The 23997-nt window shown below is 42.0% G+C and overlaps 1 protein-coding gene across 1 annotated transcript in view; it reads right to left on the bottom strand.

Annotated features, from left to right (window-relative positions):
• The window catches only part of lpp (LIM domain containing preferred translocation partner in lipoma), a 144214-nt gene that overhangs the window by 11998 nt on the left and 108219 nt on the right, over positions 1 to 23997 (bottom strand). The window contains exon 8 of the mRNA XM_058072881.2: positions 9716 to 9885. Coding sequence (XP_057928864.2) covers positions 9716 to 9885 — 170 coding nt within the window. The remainder of the gene's footprint in view (positions 1 to 9715; positions 9886 to 23997) is intronic.

The raw sequence follows: 23997 nt of genomic DNA, 5'->3' as shown, positions 1-23997 counted from the left end.
CTCCTAATGGGGTGTTCGCTCTCGGCCCTCGGCGCTCCAGGGATCGGTGACCTTGAAACCGCACGCTGGAACGTTTGTGACACTCATGACGTTACGGCCCGGCTGACCTGTGATGGCTTCTGTTTGAAGCCGAGCAGGGGGTCCGGCGGCAGTCCATACTACCTCGCTTTACTGGACGACTTCTGACAAACTCACAGAAATGTCAGCTATCTCTGTCCCGTGCTGTGATTTTTAGTTTGGGCCAAGGTGACGGCCATCAGGCCTCCCCAAGCTCGATAAAAGGTGGCAGCGGCCCCGCGATCCTGCTCGGACAACACTGCCCGGGCCTGCCGCTCCGCCTTAAAAACGGGGCTCGGCAGCAGAAAGTGACCCCTCTGGACTTTAGGCGATGTCTCGTTCCGCAGTTGCCGAGAGAAAGTGACAAAGACGCCGGCAGTAGTCGTGTGATGTCATGAGCCGGAGTGACATTGCGGTGGGTCAGCACCGGGTCGCGGATACTCTTCCTGCTCACTTCCTGGGGGCGAGGAAATGTGCTTAGACAAAAAAAACATGAGGGACCTTTACAGCGTGTTGGTTACAGGGTCTGTGTTTCCAATACTACTGTATCTGTGGTGGACCTTTTTATTGTTTTACATCCCGGTTCACGGTCACTCATGAACACATTATAATGGGACTGTCTGTGTATGTATGTACTCTTTTTAAAAGTCGTGATATGAGAAACTAAAAAATGGGGCAAAATAATATTTTGCTAGCATGGAGATGGCAGTCCGGTGGGAAACAGTGAGGGTGGGGTCTCACATCAACAAGCGGGGCAGCAGGTGTCGCGTGCGTATTGTCGTACACGAAAATGTGTGAAAGCGCCTCATCCAAGACCATTTAATTGCCGGGTCCTTTGAGGAATTAGGTTAATGAGGTGTGAAAATACGGAACTCAATTCCAACCTTTGCAGATAGACATGAACATTTACGGCTGCTGTGTGTTTATGAGTGAGGAGTAGGACTGTGAAAAGGAGGAGGAGGAGGAGCAGAGTAGTTAGCGTCTCTACACAAACGGGCCACATGTGACGATCGGCATATCTGTCACCCAGAGCTGGGTAGGTGTGTGGGTGGGGGGAGCAGTCGTCTCTAATTAAAGTCACATGACTGCCAGACGCTGCTATGATCCTCGTGTCTCCACCTGTGTCGCTGTGGGAGGCGGGACGGCGGTGGAGACGGCGTCCATGACAGTGCAAAAAGCTGGAGGGCGGTTCACAGGGATGCCCCGTCGTTAGCGATGCTGCCGAGGACATCCGTCGCCCGGGGCAGGGGGGTGATACAGCTGATACCCTGCCTGTCACCTCTGGGTGCCAGGCCAGCCGTTGTTTGAACGATTGACACATCCAGCCGTCAAAAAGACGGGCGCTTTTAGCTCGGGTAAGACCCACAATCAGGAAGTAATTAAAAGTAACGAGGTAATAAAGAGATGAAATGCTGCATCATGTGCTTTTTTTGCCATTGTAGTATCATAAGTGGTTCACTACTTTTTACAGTTAAAGATGTTAAAACTACCCACTTGATTATGACTGTTGTTTCTATGCGTACTATTAACAGTGCCTAACTTCTTTTTACACTTGTTAACATTAAAATGCCACTTCAAATATTGCAGACACCTTCATTGTTGTTTTGTGTCGGACTATTATCAGCGTTTACCTTCTTTTCACACCTGTGGGACAGTTAAAATGCGACTTCAAACAGTGCATTGCATGTTTGTTGTTCCAGTTATGACTGTTGTGTTTCTGTTCTGTGACAAATATTACAGTTACAAATATTAAAACACATAAAAGACAGGAAGCAGAACTGGAGATTCCCAGAACCGAGGTACCCATTGGGAGTGACCAGGATGGATATGATCAGGAAAGATTACATCAGAGGGACATTACATGTTAGAGGCCTTGGAGATAAAGTCAGAGAGACCAGACTGAGATGGTTGGGACATGTCCAGAGGAGAGATAGTGAATATATTGGTAGACGGATGCTGCCAGGTCGGAGGCGTAGAGGAAGACCAAAGAGGAGGTTTATGGATGTAGTGAAGGAGGACATGAGGGTAGTTGGTGTGAGAGAGGGACAGGGTTGGATGGAGGAGATTGATTTGCTTCTGCATGACGTCTTTGTTGTTATGGTTATAACTGTTTATATTCTACTTTTAATGGAGGCCAAGCTTCTTTAGACGCTCGTAAGACAGTATAGAACAGGGGTTTCAAACACGCGGCCCGCAGGACACTAGTTTGAGGCCCCCGCCTTGATATGAAAGTTTAATGTTAGTGCGGCCCGCGCAAGTTTGATATGGATGCTGTATGGTATCATGTACCCAGAAAAAAATATTACATTTGATTAATGTTCATGTTAAAGGTTAAATAACTGTTAATAGTTATCCTCCCTATCCGTGTGGAAGTGGTAAGTTTTTGGCTTTTTTTAAGTTTAAAGGAAATAACTTGGAGGCTACCGTTTAGGTCGCTAGCTCTCTAGTTTGCGAGTTAGCATGTGTCTCAAGACCCTGCAATATGTTGTAAATAAAAAGAGTATAAATGTGACAAAAGTCGTGTTTTGTCATGTCTACAGGGCATAATGCTTTCAATGCTTTCAATAATGCTTTGTTCATTTTAATCTGAAAAAAATAATTTGTCTACCCACCAACTATATGTGGTTTCTTAAGTTTTTATTATTTGCTGTTTTATTATTATTATTATTATTATTATTATTATTATTATTATATTTATTTATTACTGATTGATTGATTGTCTTTATTCTTGATTTGTTTATTTTTCATCTTATTTTGTGCAGAAAAATAAAAATTAAGATATTTGAGAACAGTGGAAGGTTTTATCAGCGCTTTTATTGTAGAAAATCGCAACCAAAGCACTGAAAAGGTTTGTATATTTTTCTGTTTTTAATAAATGGAAAACCTGATGTGGCCCAGTCTCACCCAGACCCTAGCTCCAGTGGCTCCCAAGTAAATTCAGTTTGAGACCCCTGGTATAGAATGTTATAATGCCACTTAAAAACCTGCGTTACGCCTTTGCTATTACAATTGTGACCATTCATTGTCTTCATGTATAGTTTCAACAGTGGTAATCTTATATTTACACTTGTATGACCGTGTTTACTTTCTATCCTTTACTATTAACTGTGGTATGACCGTTAGCAATGCTCCAATGTGACTTCAAATGTCGTGTTATGACATCAATGTTTAACTATTATCAGCGGTTAATTTCTTTTTATACTTGTACGGCCATTGAAAGAGTGACCTCAAACATGGCATTATGCCTTTGTTTTTACAGTTACAGTACAGGCTGTTTATTGTCTTGTTCCATTAACCGTGGTTCGCTTCAATTTACACTTTTACACTTTATACGACTATCCAAAATGTTAAAAAGTGACTCAAAACAGTTACAGTTTATACTCTTTACTATATTTATATATTGTACTATTAACCATAATCAGCTTTTCTCATGAGGACAAAGTAAATGCTGTAAGAAAGAAGGAATTAATGTAAAGATTTTGCCATCTTCAGTAGCAGTTTGTATTAGAACGCTGCTCTGATGAAAGATAAAGGGAGTACAAATATTTGACTCAATCCTCCTAAAGCAAAAAAAAAAAAGAGGATTTTTGTAGGAGGCGAGTGTGTAAAGTGATGCCGAGGGATAACATGTCTAACTGTTGAATAATGGAAGCATCAACTTTAAACACCACTAATCTTGGGGGGATTCGGGCTAATGCGGATTGCGCCTCCATTTGAGGAGGAGCGCCACATTAGCCGAGGCCGCTAAGCAGATCAGCATGTTGTCGCTGCTTCGTTACCAGCGCTGCAACAAGCTGACAGGATTACACAAATAGAAATAATATTACCACCTTCAGCCATTCTTTGACACAATTTTTCCTATTCATTGCAATCACTCCTATGAACCCATGTTGCCCGTAGACAACCACAATGCATCCACCCTGACAGCTTGTGGACCTTTCAGCAAGGGGATAACTGAAACAACAGCGGAGACAAAAAGCCGATGAACGATATCAGTAAGAGTTGTGCATGACGATAGCAAGGTGCACCCCTCTGTGGAGTCAGCCATCACATCTGCTGCTGCTGCTGACTGGCAGGTCAGGGCCACGACGTGCACAATAAGGGAAGGTAGAGTTCAAACAGTGATACCGCAGCCCATTTATTTTAAATAGTCACCCTTTTTTGTAACACAGACGATAATGAATGCAATTACATTCCTGCCGTTTGGTGTCCGTGACCTTGGAGCACTCGGAAACTCCGTCAAAAGAGGCAGAAACAGATTACATTTTATTTTATATAATACGGGCGCCAAATCTTTATCTCCTTATTACTCGTCTTTGGGTGTGGGGTCCTTGTGTGACCTTGTTACGTGCACCGTTCCTGAATCAAAGCACAAAGTCAGGCAATTAGCAAGACAACCGCCAGCAAAGAATAATTTTGCAAATGGCAGCCGCTAACGACAAGATGCCCTTTCTTGACCATTTCACTTTTTTCCCCCAACCGCCGCAACAACCAGAAAGAGCGTAGAAGAGACATCAGGAGACAGGCTAGGTGGTGAGAAACAGTCTTTAAATATCACACTCACATACATCCACATGTGCCATATGGATTTTTCAACAATGTGTGGTACGCAAGCCCTACTGGCAACACTGTGTGTGTGTGTGTAGCTTTAATGCTAATGAGCTATGTTTTTGTCCATGTTTGACACAAACTGTAACACTGCACTTGTTCAACATAATAATGCCATATATCACATACAACAAAACGTTCAGCGGTCAACAGGAGCAATTTATGTGTACCATCCTGCTAGCTTAGCATATTTGCTGAAGAAAAACTACATGATCTAACTTACAGCTGCCACATTTGACAGCTAGTTGGAAATGACCAAGTTGAATTGAAACAGAAACACAGGGATATAAACAAGGCATACTTTTGTTTGTTTTGGAGGTTTTGGGACCCCGAGTAATTCTATGATAGAATTAGTCTTTCTGTTAATTCCAATTTCTCGAAAGAAGTCCACTTGTACTAAAATTTCATTCCATGCTTTGCTAAAGGCATGTGTAAAGTGTGAACTATACCCCTTGCACAAGTTCGTATAGTGGAGGGATGCCCAGATGAGGAGTAACTTCTGGTAATGTCACATAATTTGTTCTCGTTTAAAACTCTAACTGTTGTTGAGTGGAGTCGCCTTCTCCTTCAAATACTCCAGGACAAGCTTCATTTTAAAATGTGTAGTGAAGCCTGCTTGATGTCATTGCACACGTAAATAAGCTTCTGAGTCGAGTTCAAACCACAGACGCAAAGCTACGTAAGCTTCCAAGATAGGACATCAGCCCAGATCCAGACACAGTAAATGGTACTTCATGAACCCATGACTAATTAAAGTGAATGAATATATAAGAACATTAAGATGATTTTCACCAAACAATCCGCACCCTTTTTTTTTGTTTGTTTTTGGCCCGTGGAACAACAAAAAAAAGACATAAATCAACAGTGATTTTCCAATAATAAACTCAAAATATTAAGAGAAAAAAGATAAAATAAACATTTTAGTGCATAATGTTTAAATATTAAATAAAACCTTATGGAAAAAGTTATGTTACATTAATAGAGTAAAACTATGACAATAAATATATAATTATGTGAAGAACATTTAGAAGGTCATTGAAATCTTTGAAAAAATACACAAAAAAGCAGCAGAAATGGCCAAGGATGCGCCTAGGAAAGAGGTTTGGATAGTGTTTTAAACCATGAAAATATGGCAAGATACTGCAACTATTACATGTTATCATCAGTGTCCGTGTTAATGCATGATCACAACATGGATATCAAACCATGAAACATTGTTAGAGGGCTTTTTTAGAGGGCTTCATATATATGGAAATACTATGTGTATCCCAATGACAGCATTGTTAGCTAGCTGATATTAACTAGTTTTCTCGTGTTATAATGCACAGAAAAGGTAAAGATAGTGTTCATGTTTCACATGAGGATTGGGAATGATGGGCAAAAAAGTGCAGTTATCCTTTAAGATGTGTAGCAAAGCCTGCTATGTTAAATGGGTGTATAAACGGGGCGGGCTCATCTAGCTAGCATCTTTTTGCCATCAATCTTTACTTTCCTTTATTTAGCGTCTTTCTTAACTGCGTGGCCACTGTATGACATCAGACTACCGATGATGATGCCTTATTAAACCAGACCTTATTAAATGAGGCTACCAGCCTACTTAGAACTGATTCTGATGACCTCCTCCATACGTTCAAAGATTTAGATAAAGACTTGGTGTTCCTCGGGATTCCTAGACTGACTGACTCCACTGTAAAGTTTTGTGACACTACTCCCCCGCCCCCACCAGAGACCCCACCCTCATGCCGAGACTCTAATCGCAGCAGAGGGAGGTGTGTGACCCCCCCCCCCCCCCAGGATGGGAATAAAAGAAGGAAGAATGACTTTCATTAAGGAATTCAGACTTCCACGCTCATGCTTTTGATCTGGAGCCAGAAGAACATTTATGCTGATGAAATGCATAAATAAAACTTCTTAAATTATCTCCGCCCGTCTTGTGCGCACCGGTCGGAGCTGGAGAACGTCCAGACGAGACGACCACAATCCCAGTGAGTGCCTCGCAAAGCTCTTGATTTAGGAGACGGCCCAACACTCCGCTTCCGTCCTATCCTGGACACATCATGAATGCCTGGCATGGACGTGTGATCACCACCACCACGCTTTACTACAAAACACTCATTCATTTATTTAGTGGTGTCAGCCCGCCACAAACACATTTGGAATGCCACTGATACAGGAACAAGTACAACGTTCTGGAATGGCCATCTCAGTCCCCAGACCTAAATATTATCGAAAATCTGTTGTGCAATTTAAAGCGGGCTGTCCATGCTTAGAAAACATCAAACCTGACTCAACTGGAGATGTTTTGAAAAGAGGAATGGTCAAAAATACCGTAAACCAGAATCCTGACCCTCATTGGAAGCTATAGGATATATTTCACTGAAATGGCAGATCCCAACAACCAGGGATTTATAAAGGGGTGCCCAAACCTTTTCATATATATATATATACAGTGAAGAAAATAAGTATTTGAACACCCTGCTATTTTGCTATTTCTCCCACTTAGAAATCATGGAGGGGTCTGAAATTTTCATCGTAGGTGCATGTCCACTGTGAGAGAGATAAACTAAAAAGAAAAATCCAGAAATCACAATGCATGATTTTTTAACAATTTATTTGTGTGATACAGCTGCTAATAAGTATTTGAACACCTGAGAAAATGAATGTTAATATTTGGTACAGTAGCCTTTGTTTGCTATTACAGAGGTCAAACGTTTCCTGTAGTTTTTCACCAGGTTTGCACACACTGCAGGAGGGATCTTGGCCCACTCCTCCACACAGATCTTCTCTAGATCAGTCAGGTTTCTGGGCTGTCGCTGAGAAACACAGAGTTTGAGCTCCCTCCAAAGATTTTCGATTGGGTTCAGGTCTGGAGACTGGCTGGGCCATGCTAGAACCTTGATATGCTTCTTACGGAGCCACTCCTTGGTTTTCCTGGCTGTGTGCTTCGGGTCGTTGTCGTGTTGGAAGACCCAGCCACGACCCATCTTCAATGCTCTGACAGAGGGAAGGAGGTTGTTCCCCAAAATCTCACAATACACGGCCCCAGTCATCCTCTCTTTAATGCAGTGCACTCGTCCTGTCCCATGTGCAGAAAAACACCCCCAAAGCATGATGCTACCACCCCCATGCTTCACAGTAGGGATGGTGTTCTTCGGATTGTACTCTTCATTCTTCTTCCTCCAAACACGCTTATTGGAATTATGACCAAAAAGTTCTATTTTGGTCTCATCTGACCATAAAACTTTCTCCCATGACTCCTCTGTATCATCCAAATGGTCATATGCAAACTTAAGACGGGCCTTGACATGTGCTGGTTTAAGCAGGGGAACCTTTCGTGCCATGCATGATTTCACATCATGACGTCTTAGTGTATTACCTACAGTAACCTTGGAAACGGTGGTCCCAGCTCTTTTCAGGTCATTGACCAAGTCCTGTCGTGTAGTTCTGGGCTGATTCCTCACCTTTCTTAGAATCATTGAGACCCCACGAGGTGATATCTTGCATGGGGCTCCACTCCGATTGAGATTGACCGTCATGTTTAGCTTCTTCCATTTTCTAATGATAGCTCCAACAGTGGACCTTTTTTCACCAAGCTGCTTGGTAATTGCTCCGTAGCCCTTTCCAGCCTTGTGGAGGTGTACAATTTTGTCTCTGGTGTCTTTGGACAGCTCTTTGGTCTTCGCCATGTTACAAGTTAAAGTCTTACTGATTGTATGGGGTGGACAGGTGTCTTTATGCAGCTAACGACCTCAAACAGGTGCATCTGATTCAGGATGATACATGGAGTGCAGGTGGACTTCTAATGGGCAGACTAACAGGTCTTTCAGGGTCAGAATTCTAGATGATACACAGGTGTTCAAATACTTATTTGCAGCTGTATCACACAAATAAATTGTTAAAAAATCATGCATTGTGATTTCTGGATTTTTCTTTTTAGTTTATCTCTCTCACAGTGGACATGCACCTACGATGAAAATTTCAGACCCCTCCATGATTTCTAAGTGGGAGAAATAGCAAAATAGCAGGGTGTTCAAATACTTATTTTCTTCACTGTATATATACACGTATATATACACGTACATACACACACACACACAACTTTGTCATGTAGGTGAAAAAGCTTATGATATCATCTTCGCTCATTTCAATCAGAGTTATTTTTCATTTTATATAATATTTCAACCTTCTTAAATAACCTTGGTAAATTCTCTTCTCTTTGTAATGTTATGACTTTATTCCCATCATATTATAACGTCATATCTTTTTCCAAAATTTACAACTGTATTTTATTTTGTTTCTCATAATATTGTAACTTTTAATAATTGCTCTAATATTTTGACTTTATTACATATATTTATTACAATATTATAACTTTTTACTTGACTTTTTACCTGACCTAATCTCACCAAAATTACAGCTGTACTTTGTTTTGTTTCTCAAAAAAATAAAAAAATATTATCATTATTACTTTTTAGACAATCAAATTTTCAAAACATTTATACTTTTTGTTTTTTATGACTTAAAAAAAGTGTCTTTAATATTTCAACTTTATGCTGCAAAAAATGTTATTTCTTAAAATTACAGCTTTTCCTTTTAGATTTCAACTTTTTCTCTTAAGATTTTGACTTTATTTTTGTAATATGACTGCAACTGTTTCCATTTTTGCTATTGTTGCTTTTTTGTGTTCTTGCTTTCAGAATGTGCCGCAGGCCAACCAGCCACGGGCCGCACTATGGACACTATGGACACACCTCAACGAGCGGCGGGTGTCACCGTGGGCCCCTCCCCTATCTCCATCTTGTTTGTGACATTTAAAGGAACGGCTAAATTGTGCTGTATAGCAATTAGTTTCCAAGAGGGTTGCTGAAACAACCAAGGACTGATTGTACCATTGTTTGTTCCAGATGTTTCCAACTACGTCTTCCTGATGAAACACTTGGGAGCCATTCAAAGTTGAGGAGTCAAGAGTAGGAGAGAAAGTTCAAGAATTTGAAAGCAAAGCCAAAGAGGAAAAGAAGGGACACACAACAGAGCAGCGAGTTTGACTTACGACGTAGCACGGCTCACAGTAGGCCTTCTTGTCCACGGCATAGAAGGGCCGGCCTCGTAGCTTACTGCTGCAGGTCATGCACACAAAGCAGTCCACATGGAACACCTGGTCCATGGCCGTGCAGCCGGTGCCCTCGCCCACCACGTTCTCTCCACAGCTGGCGCAGCGCCCTGGGGAGGAGAGACGGTCCGGTTGAGTGCTGCGTTCAAGGTCGCACACAGTTGGACACTAGGGAGGACCAAGGTCTGGGCAAAATATTACATTTGGTGCCAGGTGTGGATCGAGCCACCTCAGTGGCACAAAAATATGTAAAGTATGTTTATTTCATAGGTAAAATCACTAGGAACCAGTGCAGCATGGATGACTGATCTGATTGGTTGAGCTGCAACACAAGAGTCACCTGACCTGACAATCAATGCCGCCATATTAATTAATTCATTCATTCATTCATTTTCTAACATTTATCCTCACGTGGGTCGCAGGCGTGCTGGAGCCTATCCCAGCTGTCTTTGGGCAAGAGGCGGGGTACACCCTGGACTGGTGGCCAGCCAATCACAGGGCACATATAGACAAACAACCATTCACACTCACATTCATACCTATGGACAATTTGGAGTCTCCAATTAACCTAGCATGTTTTTGGAATGTGGGAGGAAACCGGAGTACCCGGAGAAAACCCACGCATGCACGGGGAGAACATGCAAACTCCACACAGAGATGGCCGAGGGTGGAATTGAACTCGGGTCTCCTAGCTGTGGGTCCTGCGCACAAACCACTTGACCGCTGTGCAGCCTAGTTTAAATAGTTAAATGGAAAAAAAGAGTGAAGTAAAATATCAAAGTGGCATCCTTTAATTTTTCACGGTTCGGACAACCCTGGTGTCGAGTGTGAGTAACTTAGGTGTTAACTTTGACGCTAAAACTCAACATACACTGTATCACTGTGGTAGGAAGGAAATTTGTACTTCCTGTATACATGTACAACATATGATCGCCGCCATCCTGTCTGTGCATGGATACGAAATGTAAAACCATTGTGGCGGCAAAGACATGACGGGAACAACACGGCGGCGATAAAGTGGCGCTCTGACAGATAAAACAAACTTTGTAAAGGAGGTCACAAGTGAAGGCAAAAGATATTATTGGCGGGGAAAAGCGGCTGATTGTGCGTTGAGGCGGCGTGGCATTTGGATATCTTTAATTGAGTTGGAGATATCTTTAATTGAGTTTAAGATGTCCTCAACTCAATGCAAGTTATCTTCAAGCCAATTAATGACACTGTCAATTTCATTAGCGCTATCTGACCATAATAGGCTTTCAAAAGATATCAGCCAAGCGTTATTTTGCTACACATCTGACACAGCGATGCCATCTCGCACAGCCGAATTTCATTCATCACATCCACTCCATGCGCCACTTTTATTCCTTTTCATTTAGGCCGTTTCATCTTAAATCACTCTTTAAAAACAGTCACTGTGTGTGTGTGTGTGTGTGTGTATGTGATGCAAAACACTGAACTCAACAACTGATATCATTTCACACTCAAAGACAATCAGGCTCAGGTATCAAGACAACCTTTTCCAAGTGGTTCACATCAAACATGTCCGACTCCTCATGTAAGTTATACTATCGCCAAACGCACCCACCAAACACAAAGTCGCTCAAAGGGAAGTGAGCTGGTCCACAACTTTAACTAATGTTGTTGTTCGCCGTTAGAGCAGGCTTCTCCAAAGTGCAGCCCGGGGGCCATCTGTAGCGCACAGCTGGGTTTTGTTTTTTGTTTTTTAATTGCGTTGTGGCCGTGTTGTTGTTGTTGTTGTTCTTGTCTGTTTTTGGCCTCCTGCACTGTCCCCTCTGTTTTCTTTTTTCTTCTTTTCTATCCCCTCCTGCTCCGGGTTGGCCAACCGCGAACAACAAAACATAAAATAAAGCATGAAAGGGCGATTAGATCAATAATAATAATCTGTCTCAATAGCTGGACAGGACAAAAAATTAATCGGGCCATGACACATTCAATATTAATTAACAAAAAAAGTAAAACAACATAAAAAATTTAAAACTCTGTAGTAATCTTATAAAAATAAAGTCAAAATATTAAGATCAGGTCATGTATTTTTATTTTAATAATAATAAATAAATAAATAAATAGAAATTAAATGACATCATTTAGTAGCATAAAGTTGAAATATTAAAGAAAAAAGTGGGAACATTATCAGAAACACAATGAATACATTTTTGGGAAATTAGATAGAGGGAAAAGTTACCAAAAAAAGCAAGTGTCATTTTACTAAAATAAATAAAAAGATTAAAGAAAAAAGTTACAATTTTACGAGAGTAATCTTGAATATTATGAATAAAAATATTGCCATTTTAGTAGCATAGAGTTGAAATACAAAAATCAGTTATTCTTTCTAAAGTGATGATATTGTAAGAAACAAACCCAAAAAATATACTTGTCATTTTTAGATAATTAGGCTGGGAAAAAAGTTATATTATGGGAATACAGTAATTATATTACTTTAAAAAAATTTCCATAGCTTATTTAAGACAAAAATTGACATTTTTTTGAAAAAAAAAGAGCAAAATGTTTAGACAACCCTGCATTAGCGCATTCACCAGAGTTATCATTAGGACTACTGATAGCGGAGTTCCGGTCCTACGACGGCAAGTTTTAGTGTCAGACCCCCTGCCTAAATCGTACTTAAATGAACAGATACTGTAAATCATGTAAATACATGTAAAATAGTAATGAAAGGACTAAAGACTAGGATTGAATAAAACTAGAGAGACCTTGTCAATAATACAAATCACTATTGCTTAGTTATCACTGTCCATTTCATAGGAGCAGATCCTTTCACATGTTCAAGGATATCTTTATCCTTAGTTTTTGAGCTAATATTGGTCAGCGTTTTCACTTTCCTTTTCTTTGACCCATTGCCTCAAGCTATCAAAATGTTACAATGTGTCAACCCCACCGGTCGAGGCAGACGGCCGCCCCAAAAGACTTGGTATTCTCGTTTCATTCGGAATGTCACACCTTGTCTTATTTTTCTTTGCCACAGAACAGAATCCAAATAAACAGACACAGAGTCTGGGTCCTGTCTGAGGTTATGGGTTTTTCCTAGCCTCCGTCAGCAAAATGGGGGGTCCCCGTTGGTCTTTTTAACGTACAAGATACTGTAACTCCAGCGGTGAATGGGCACCATGTCAGCCACGCTGACGCGTGAATTCATCGGCGTGTTGTCAGACGTAGCGTCTCATTCCCCCGCCATCAGCTTCACGCGCTCCCACGGCGCCATCCACGCCTCAATTATGGCGGCGCTGTACCTACTGTACGGGAGGCAGATTAAACAAAGCAGTGAAGGCACGTCTCGGGGGACACGTGGGCGTCAGCGGAATCACAAGCAGGGTAATCACTTCACAGAGCTGTGGTGGTGGGGCGGGGGGGTCGGTGGAGCGCAGAGCGGTAGCTACCAAGTAAGGGGAGACGGGGGGGACGCGGCGCATGCGGAGCCTGTTAGTGTCTTCGGATCACAGGCCATCTCCGGTGAGTGGATAGGAATGCCAAACATGTCCCACGGGGCCCCCGCTTTAAATCTCGCGGAAATCCTTTTGGCGCTCTCTCACAGCGACAGGCCCTCGGGAGCCATTTGCGCACGGCGCCACCGCCATGCGTTATTAAGCGTGCACGGGCTTGTAAGGAGACACTCGCATTGAGCGTAGGAAAACACACGCCTGACGTTGTCAGGTCACATGATCACAGTCATCAAGCGACACAACGTAAGATAAAGAATACAAGGAATAAAAGTTTATTGCTTTGAAAAAATGTAACCGTGATCATCTTTTTTCCCCATTTAAAAGTTGCACCAATTGACTGATGAAGCAAATTCAATATCAGCTAACGGAGATTAGCATTTTTTTCTCTTTTTCACCCTTTTGGCTCATTATCACTCACCACCGAGCCTGTTTTATGCCCCTTTTATGCCCATTAACTCGTCTATCTATGTAATTAAAAGGCCTTTTCATTACCATGGCTGTTGTAGTGCTTCACTGTCCAACATCCATCAATTAACTTTTAAAAAAAAAAAAAAAAGATTCTTTTGTCATGTTCATTTTTAATTCAGTTGGATCCACAAAGAAAAAAACACGTCTTAATATTCTATTTTGTGTTAATATCAAGGTAAATTATTTGAAATTTGACACCAATTTAATAGCATACACATCGCTAAAGTTGGCTAAACTATTTAAAGTTACATTTAATTTAAAAATATTTACATTTCAAACTGTGTTTCATTGCATTTACTGTTATTCTAAACAGTGCTGAACTCATTTTAACAACTGTATGACCGCTAAAAAAGTCCATGTGAGAGGCGTCACTCACTGTCAGAGTGTTTTACTGTGTGTACATTCCGCCATAAACTTGTTTTCGTACACTCCAATGCTATGGGACAGTCGTCGTTCATTGTCAAAGTTAAGATTGGAGTGGTTTATTGTGTTAACCGTTTATGCAGAGTGGTTAACGTCTTTTTACACTTAAGTTAAGAATACTAAAACATGCCCTGATTGTTCTATATTATTTACCCTTACAGTGCTTAACTTCTTTGTATACTTGTATGACAGTTAAGATTGTTTAAAAAAAGGTCATGTGAGACTTGTCATGATTAAAGAAGTTAAAACCGAGTGGTCTATTTTATTTTTATTTATGATTAACAGTGCTTACCGTGTTTTTACACACTTTAAGAAAGTTTCAATGTGTTTTATTGTGTTTGCCGTTTATTATTAAAGGGGACCTATTATGCTTTTTCTACTTTTCGGTCCTATAAATGTAGTTAGAATGTTGTATTCTGGTGTTAAACGATGACAAAGTTTCAGATAATGAGGTTTGCGCATTTGGAAGTGAGCCCTGAAAAAAGTTTGGGGATGGTTCAAAACGCTCTGTTTGAAAAGGCGTGGTAAAACCGTTCCTTTGTGATGTCACAGAGGGACGGACTTCTTTATATGGTTCATAGTTAGGAAGCACTTTTGGCGTGTGACCAATCACTGCAGAGTGGGTATGCCTGGAGGCGAGCCGTGGTTGGAATAAATTAAAAACAGACCGTTTTGCCAGTAAGCAAAAATCCAAGGAAATACAGCTGGAAGAGGTGTAGATTCTGGAAGGTCTACAGCGCTTTATGTTCTGGATATTGTGTGTAGCTACTCTATAGTACACCACAACTCAATACAAAGGCTTGAATGAGCAATATAGGTCCTGTTGAACGTATTTTTCTACTTCTATGACGGTTTGGGTTACAAAATGTTGATGATATTAATAGTTTTATTGCGTTTAATGTTTACATTATAAATACCTTTTTTTTACAAGTGTACAACAGTTAAAACCGTTAAAAGGTGTCATGTCAGACTTGTCAATCATCTTTAAAGTTGTTATTGCATTTAAATTGCTTAACTTCTTTTTACACTTGTATTGCGATGATGGCAGCAGTGTAACCCCAAAAGAGGTGATTTGCATGCCTTACGTGGGGGTAGTGGCGATTGGGTTGTCGCGTTAGCGTCAAAGTTTTGTCGGCAGCGTGTAACTTTAGCGCATCTGCGTGTGATCATGGAAGCAGCAGCGTCTTTACAGAAAGATATGTTCCACATCAATAATTCCTGCCGTGAGACGTGTGAACAATGGCGGCAACACGGCGTTATTATTTACCCTGCCGGAGAGCAGCCCAAATACTTTGGCAGCAATGGAGCCGGGCACATAAAGGAATCATGAAAAGGCCTCCCCAGTGTCCCCCCCGCACACAGAATGGAACCCGAGTCTTAATATCCACACTTCAAACGGGTCGCGTATAAGCAATGCAAGTGTGATGGGGGGGTTTGGGGGGGGGTGTTCATTTACACTTGACTCACTTTCTTTGCTTTCATTCTCGCCGCCTCAGAAGTGTCTCTTCTGTGCTGCATGGAAAGTCAAAAAAGGCCGACTGAAGAGAAAACCTTTTCTTCTTTCCTTTCTCTTCCTCTTTTTTTTTTTAAGAAGCACATTCCCTGTGAGCGCCGTCGCCTTGCGATGCTTAGACAATTTAATTGGATAAAAGGCAAAGATTAAAGAGGCCTTGACTCTCAGCCATTAATAATTGATTTCTAATGTATTTGTGCTGCTTGTTTGGGGATGGGGGGGGGGGGGGGATTCAGGGGGTGTTGAGTGGCAGAAAGCCTTCAGATTTCTTCCACTCTTTTTGTTTTTTTTCCCCCCTCCTCTTCCTCCACATGGTGATATCGAGGCGGCATGAAAGGCGGAGAGGGAGCTCACTCGCAGCTCAATTTGATCTTACATCGTCACAAATCAAAGATGCTGCGTGTAAAGAAGGAGCGCACGCAACTTTCTTGTGGGAGAGCAAACTTTTCCCCCCCGCCACCGCCGCGTTACTAAAGAATACAGTCGTGCTGGCGCAACCCTTGCAAAGCCCAACGGCGAAGTCAGTCTGGAGCGCCTAACTAAAACTAATAAAAGTTTGCTGCTTGGACTGACGCATGCGTTTCCTGTTCCAGCCTCCATAAATGTGTCTGACTTTTAAAAGCATGCATCTCTGCTTCTAGTCAGCCTGATGACAAAAATTACTTTTCTTTGCATTTTGGATAAAAAAAAAATAATGGTAGTGAGGAAACTGAATGCATCCGTTTCAACAAAAAAAAAAGTCATTCACAATAAACGTACAAGTACAAATTCTAAATTATTCTGTTGATGATTGTTGATTATTCTGCTTTTGCTACTTCTGAGAAAAGAAAAAAAATTCCTTTGTGTTTGGGATAAAAACATTTTAGCGATACGTTCTTTTCAAAGACCACCCAGCTCTTGGTAGCCTTCATGAAGCACCAGACTGCAACTTAGAAGTTTGTTGATGTGTGATAAATACTGTAATCCCTCGTTTATCACGGTTAATTGGTTCCAGAGTCGACCGTGATAAGTGAATTTCTGCAAAGTAGGAGTCCATATTTTCATACAGCAGAGAAAACCTGCTTATGACCTTATAAGTAAGTTTTTAACAATATTAGAGTCCTCTAGACATGAAATAACACCCCTATAGTCACCTTTACACTCCTATTACTCAATATAGTAGACATAATAAGAACGAATAAGTCATCAAGACAAATACATTTTCATAGTTGGTATTTTAGCTTAAAACAGTAGCCTGTGTCAAACCTGCAATTAAAACCTGTTGTTCCGGCAATCGAGTCTGGTGCTTGTGCGTCTCACCCAACATTACAGTAACATCACTGACACCCAGTGACCAAGGTCGAATACTACATATTATTACATCGTCTTATATTTGTATTTTATTTCATTTAGCCGTTTTTATGCTTGAAGATGCTTCATTTCGGGAAAAATACTATTTACTATAATACTAGGTCATATTCAACCACAAAAAGATATGATTTATGAATCAATATATTCTTGAAAAACCATGACAGAGAAACGCTGAATGAAGGTGAAAGTGGCAAGGAATTATTATATGGACATGCTATGTCTTATAAATTGTTTAAAAAAATCTAAAATCTAATCAAACTGTCTAAATAATGCAGACACATTAATTTCTCACCACTGCCAATTTTGCAGCTTCACTCTATCATGTTTTTTTCAAAAATATATTACAGTGGTACCTTGGTTAACATCCACCTCGGTTAGCAGGCTTTTCCGGTAACATCCATACTTGGCTTGTGTTCGCCCGCTTGTTAAGCAAATTACTATCTGGTTTGTTTATACCGCCATCTTGAATCATGCGTCGAAGACAAAGTCTGATCTTCTTGTGGGCCATGGGTGCCATTTTATAGCATTTGTTTTTAGCCGATTTGCGGCCCGAGAGATAGTGTGGATACATGGACCACAGTGAAGAGAAAGGCAATGGACCGTATCGAGACAAGATTGCAAGACATCCGAATTTTACGGCTTAAAAAAGGCCATCATCATTTCAGAGGTATGGCCCAGAGGTGGCTCCGTTAGCGGGTGAGATGAACACATATCTGTGGTTCCCGCCTAAGTCTATCAACCTGACACTCTGGGTTTCACTCATTTTACATCCAGAACACTCATTTCTGGTTCCAACAATCAAACATGCATTCAACTTACCATAGCATGTTCATGGCAGGGAGAATAACCAAACACATATATAGTTATCAGGGATGGCCAAACTTACATAGACAGACCCCATCAATTGCTGCCTTACTCCACTTAAGATGCACAATTATTTCTTTGTGGCTGCCATTTTCAAGGAAAAGTGGCAAACTGTGCTGAGGAGTAGAGCCCGCCGTTTACCGTTGGACAGCCGGCAACTTATCACACATGGACTTCCTCAAGTTGTGATGTGAGAAATTGAAGCGATAGCTACGGAAACTCCACACAAAGATGTTACATCTCATATTTTTTTACAGAAAATCGTGAAGTCCAAATTGTACATGTTTTGGGGTGTTGGACAAAGTGACCCCAAACGGGATCCACTGAGATACACAGTAAGTCATGGAGAAGCAAACAAACACAGACACACACACACACACGGCCTGCCAGCACCACGGCCCCCGGTTGCCTCGCGGGATGACAGGATGTCATCGTTTCAATCTCCTCCTAACCCCTGCCTTTAATCTCATTCCCAATGTCAGCAAACAGCAATCTGCGGCCGTGGAGCGCCACGGCGGTGAGGCGAGCTCGTGCCACTAAGCATTACCGCTCGGCCCGTCACAGCCCCCCGGTGGGGGGAGGGGGAGGGGCCGACCCGGTGTAGGTTACATGTTTTAGGAGCAGGTTGGAGCGAGGGAGGGGGCGGGGAACAGGTGAGTGCGTACATGTGTGTTTCTGCTGGCTGTGTTTACCTGTGTGCTTTTAAGTGTGCGTGCGTTTGCGTGAATAAGCGTGCAGATGTCTACACACTCCTGAGGTCAAACACTCACTCACAAATGAAATCTAGCAACGTGAGCGCCCGCCAGCGTCACATGGGCTTGCACGGCAGCTGATCTTGCAAGCCTCACTGGAGCTGTCTCAACGAGGCAGGATAGAGAGCGCCGAGCCTGGCGGGGGAAGGGGGGGCGGACGGGAGGGAGGGAGGGATGTAGGGGGGGGTCACCTCACGTGAACCATTGCCCAAAAAAAAAGAAAAAAAAAAGAACGAAGCGAGCTTCTGTCGCCGCCAACAGAAGCTTCACGCTGAGAAACTAGAAAGCAGTGCTATGATGATGATGATGATGATGAAGACAAAGGGAAAAAAAGTACCGAAAAGTGGTTGGGAAAATTGCTTTTGTAAAAACAAATTTTAGATATGTTTAAGGGGTGTTTGGTCTCTCCCACGACCTTTGTATTGGAGAGACCAACCTCCCTTATACCAATGCATAGCCGTTTTATATATCTTTATTATTATTTAACAAAAATATGGACGCTGATAAATTTAAAAGCAGTGGACAATGAACCAACAACAATAATGAAGACAGTAGCACGGAACACCTGAAAAAATGGATGCCCTGTAGACTGATGAGACCAAGCAACCCCGAATACAAGCGCATGGCAGTTTTAGATTTTGTTTTGTATTTTGTGAAAAGTGTAAAAGTGGAGGTGGGGAAGGGGGATGTCACATTACGCAAACCGCTGCCCAAAAACTTTTAAAGCAAATGGTGGACGCTGACCATGCAGTGGACAACAGACGGAATACAATGACAAAGACAGTGGGACGGAGGAACAAAAAAAAACAGAAGCAACAAGGACTTTTGTGAAATGCTAAAGGCAATATAGATGTGTATAAGGGTTGCTTGGTCTCTCCGATGCAGACGTCATTGGAGAAACCTTGCTTGGTCTTTCCAATGTAGAGGTCATTGGATAAACCGTGCTTGGTCTCTCCAATGTAGGGGTCATTGGAGAAACCGTGCTTGGTCTCTCCGATGTAGGGGTCATTGGAGAAACCGCGCTTGGTCTCTCCGATGTAGAGGTCATTGGAGAAACGGTGCTTGGTCTCTCAAATGTAGGGGTCATTGGAGAAACCGTGCTTGGTCTCTCTGATGTAGGGGTAATTGGAGAAACCGCGCTTGGTCTCTCCGATGTGGAGGTCATTGGAGAAACCATGCTTGGTCTCTCCGATGCAAACGTAATTGGAGAAACCGTGCTTGGTCTCTCCGGTGTGGGGGTCATTGGACAATCCGTGCTTGGTCTCTCCGATGTAGAGGTCATTGGAGAAACCATGCTTGGTCTCTCTGATGCAGAGGTCATTGGAGAAACCATGCTTGGTCTCTCCGATGCAAACGTAATTGGAGAAACCGTGCTTGGTCTCTCCGTTGTGGGGGTCATTGGACAAACCGTGCTTGGTCTTTCCGATGTAGGGGTCATTGGAGAAACCGCGCTTGGTCTCTCCGATGTAGGGGTCATTGGAGAAACCGCGCTTGGTCTCTCAAATGTAGGGGTCATTGGAGAAACCGTGCTTGGTCTCTCTGATGTAGGGGTAATTGGAGAAACCGCGCTTGGTCTCTCCGATGTGGAGGTCATTGGATAAACCGTGCTTGGTCTTTCCGATGTAGGGGTCATTGGAGAAACCGCGCTTGGTCTCTCCGATGTAGGGGTCATTGGAGAAACCGCGCTTGGTCTCTCAAATGTAGGGGTCATTGGAGAAACCGTGCTTGGTCTCTCTGATGTAGGGGTAATTGGAGAAACCGCGCTTGGTCTCTCCGATGTGGAGGTCATTGGAGAAACCATGCTTGGTCTCTCCGATGCAAACGTAATTGGAGAAACCGTGCTTGGTCTCTCCGTTGTGGGGGTCATTGGACAAACCGTGCTTGGTCTCTTCGATGTAGAGGTCATTGGAGAAACCATGCTTGGTCTCTCTGATGCAGAGGTCATTGGAGAAACCATGCAGCCCTTATATGAGCGAGCAGGTTTATATATTTTTTTGTTATTTTGTAAAACGAGTAAAAGGGGTTGGGGTCACCTCACATGAACCACTGCCCATGTGAGCCAATGTCCAAAAAAATATACAACAAAGAAGGCTTCTGTCGCCACGAACAGAAGTCTCATGCTGGCACACGGCTTAGAAAATAGAAAGCAGTGGATGGCGGACAGACGAAAATGATGAAAAGAGAAGGACGACGGTAAAAAAAGAGAGGAAAATGACTTTTGTTAAAATGCTAAAGAAATTGTAGACAAGTATAAGGGTTCCTTGGTCTGTCCAATGTAGAGGTCATTGGAGACACCATGCAACCAATACAAACACATGCCACAACATACAGTAGGAGGGTAGGTTTACATTGTTAGCATAGGTTTTTTTTTATTTTGTAAAAAGATAAATAGAGCAGGAGGCCACTTTACATGAAAGGCTGGCCAAAAAAATGTAAGAAGGACAATGCAGGCTTCTGTCGCCGCCAAGAGAAGTCTCACGCTGAGAAACTAAAAAACAGTGCAAGGAAAAACGAGAAATGGACGGGACAACGGCTTCTGTTGAAATGCTGAACAAATTGTAGCTGTACTCCCCAAATGCTTACAGGTCAAAATGGCAAAGTATTGCTCAAATGCTGAAAAAACACCAGCTTGTCGTTCTCGTCGATGTCACTGACCCGTCACCCCCCAATTGTCGTCGCGGCAAGCCAACATAGTACTGAATATTTAAACAGACATGACTCACCCCAGTCGGCATTCTCCTGATATTTTGTTGTCGCTAACCCTCAAATGACTCGTAGAAGTAACTCCACTTCGTCATAAATCTAGATGAGCCTTGGAAACCGGAAGACGGCGGACCTACGCACATGTGTTCTTTCTTCTTTGACAGTTTGGCATTTCATGCGGTTCTATGTGGATAGCGCCTAAGGATCGCTTGGTCTCTCTTTTTTCTAAAAAGATAGAAGCTGGGAAAGTAGAAAGGATCGGAAAAAATGTACTGAACAATTACTTTTGTAAAAATGCTCAAATTTTAGCTGTTTGGTCTCTCCAGGGGTCACTAACAATCCTTATACAGTATAAAACACATGGCAATTATATTTGTTATTTTGTGTGAAAGGGTAAAATAGAGGAGTGTCACCTCACATGAACTGCCTTCCCCCCACCCATATAAAAAAACTCATTGGAAAATCGGAACGGAAAACTACGTAGTGAAAATGCAAAACATATTGTAGACGTGCTGTTTGGTCTCTCCAATGTCAAAGTCATTGGAGAGACGGTTTATACTATATACTGTTATTTTGTAAAAGGAGTAAATGAGGGCAAAAAAAAAGGGAGGGCAGTTCAGCTCATGTGAACTACGGCCCATTAAAAAAAAATCTACAAAAATACCCCAAAAAAAATCATCACAAAGAAGCCTCACGCCGGCACACAATGGATGATGACAAAACCAGTGAGCATTGATGATGAAGAGAGAGCGGCACAAACAAACCAAACTCAATGTAAAATTCATTACTGATCCAAGTTCGGATTGTTGTGCATTGGCAGAGGTCAGGTAAGAATACTAAATATAACAGACTTGGCATGGGGGAAGCGGTTCCGGTTTCCAAGAGCGGCAAGATGGCTGACCCGTGCCCATCGTGTTTAATGCCGCCTTTTTGCAGCCACACTTTCTAATCCACTGGAGGTGCCACACTGATGCTGCAGAGGAGATGCATGTCACCAGACTGATGGACCCTGCCCCTGGCTGCTGGGTGACCTCCTTCCAGTGCCATCATACACACACACGCGCGCACACACACATGCACATGCACACAGAGCACAGCATGACAAAGAGGCAATGCTGTGATTGAGGAAATCCTTAAATAGGAGTCAAAGAGGAAACGTGCTCTCTAAACTAAAGGGCCTTTAAGCAGATTAAAGACTTGGAGGCAATACAAATATCATGGGGAGTCGTGCATTTGACAAAGCGACTTGTCATCCTGCGTTATCTTTGTCACATTATTCAAATTCTGATTAAAATCCACACATTTACCTACTGTTCCAAACAGGCTACAGAATCTTGAAACACATTTAAGTGTGCCAAGCCTGACAAAAACATGTCTTTAGTGCATTGATTCGCATTCTACAGGTACGTAATATAAGACTATAAGAGTTCAGTTCCGACAACGAGACCAGGAAGTTGTCTTTACTGAATTTGGGATGATTATGAGGATAGGCATAGCAATGAAAATGATCAAGATATGAAAAAATGTTCAACTTTGTGTGTAGTGGATATTTCCAAGATGGAAGTACCTCAGTTAAAGTTAAAGCCCCAGTTTGCACGTTTTTCTTCCAACATCCAAAAGTTTGGGAAAAATGTTGCCTTGGCTACTTGTTTAGCAAGCAAAATACCGTCGGTTTTGTTTACCAGATATTGTTTACAAGATTGTGGGTCGCCGGCGCCATTTTTCTGCTGACTTTCTGCTCATGAGTTACACAACGTAACAAACGTGGTGGAAGGCGATGGACCTTACCGAGACACCAAGACCTCAGTATTTTATGGTTTAAAGAAAAGACTCATTTCAGAGGATGGCGACAACACAAGACCATGCTTGAACATAACTTATTTACTGTTTATGTTTAGTGCACCACTATAGTACGTGTGACGCGCATGGGTATGCTCCGTCACCACCACTTCCCGCATCCGTGAAGCAGACGCTGCGTGGCGTCATGCGGCACAGCAGGCAATACGCTTAGGTTCAGGAATTCCTTTATTTGCAAGGGAACTACTTGAAAATCCCCCCCATACTACTTGGTACTTGGTCCAAGAGGTGGTGGAAAAGTGAGACGCACAGAGGCACGTTTTGTTTGCACACAGGTTGCGGTGCATTTTTTGATTTTACATTAGTCGAATTTGGAATGGAATGGAATGGAATGGAATGGAATGGAATGGAATGGCCTTTATTGTCATTATACAAGATGTACAACAAGATTGGAGAGCTTCTCCTTTCAGTGCAGTAGTCAAGTTTAAAAAAAACAATAATAAAAAAAAAGAATATAAAAGTAGAGTAAAAAGACAATTTAATTTAACAAGATATATACAAGATATCCAAAATAGCACGAGAGCATATGCAGGAGCAGACATATTGCAGATATATTCATTTTAGTGCAATGATAAATGGGTCATAGTGCAAATAATGACTGGTGTATACAGATGAGTAAAGTCACATATGAGTGTATTGTATTGGGTTGTTAAATAAATAAATATGTTTGAGGTAGTAACAGAAGTACAAATTGCAGCACTGGCAGCAGTACAAATTGCTGTTCTATGGCCATTGTCCTTTTTTTCCACCACAGGTAAAATGTTATAAAATAATAGCACAAGCAACACTGCAGTGGTGCACGTTTTGGCTCATTTT

This window comes from Doryrhamphus excisus, linkage group LG4 (assembly GCF_037039965.1).
Source record: "Doryrhamphus excisus strain RoL-2023G ecotype Guam linkage group LG4, RoL_Dexc_Guam_v1.1, whole genome shotgun sequence".
NCBI classification, from domain to species: domain Eukaryota; kingdom Metazoa; phylum Chordata; class Actinopteri; order Syngnathiformes; family Syngnathidae; genus Doryrhamphus; species Doryrhamphus excisus.
This window is presented reverse-complemented; position numbering and strand designations above follow the sequence as displayed.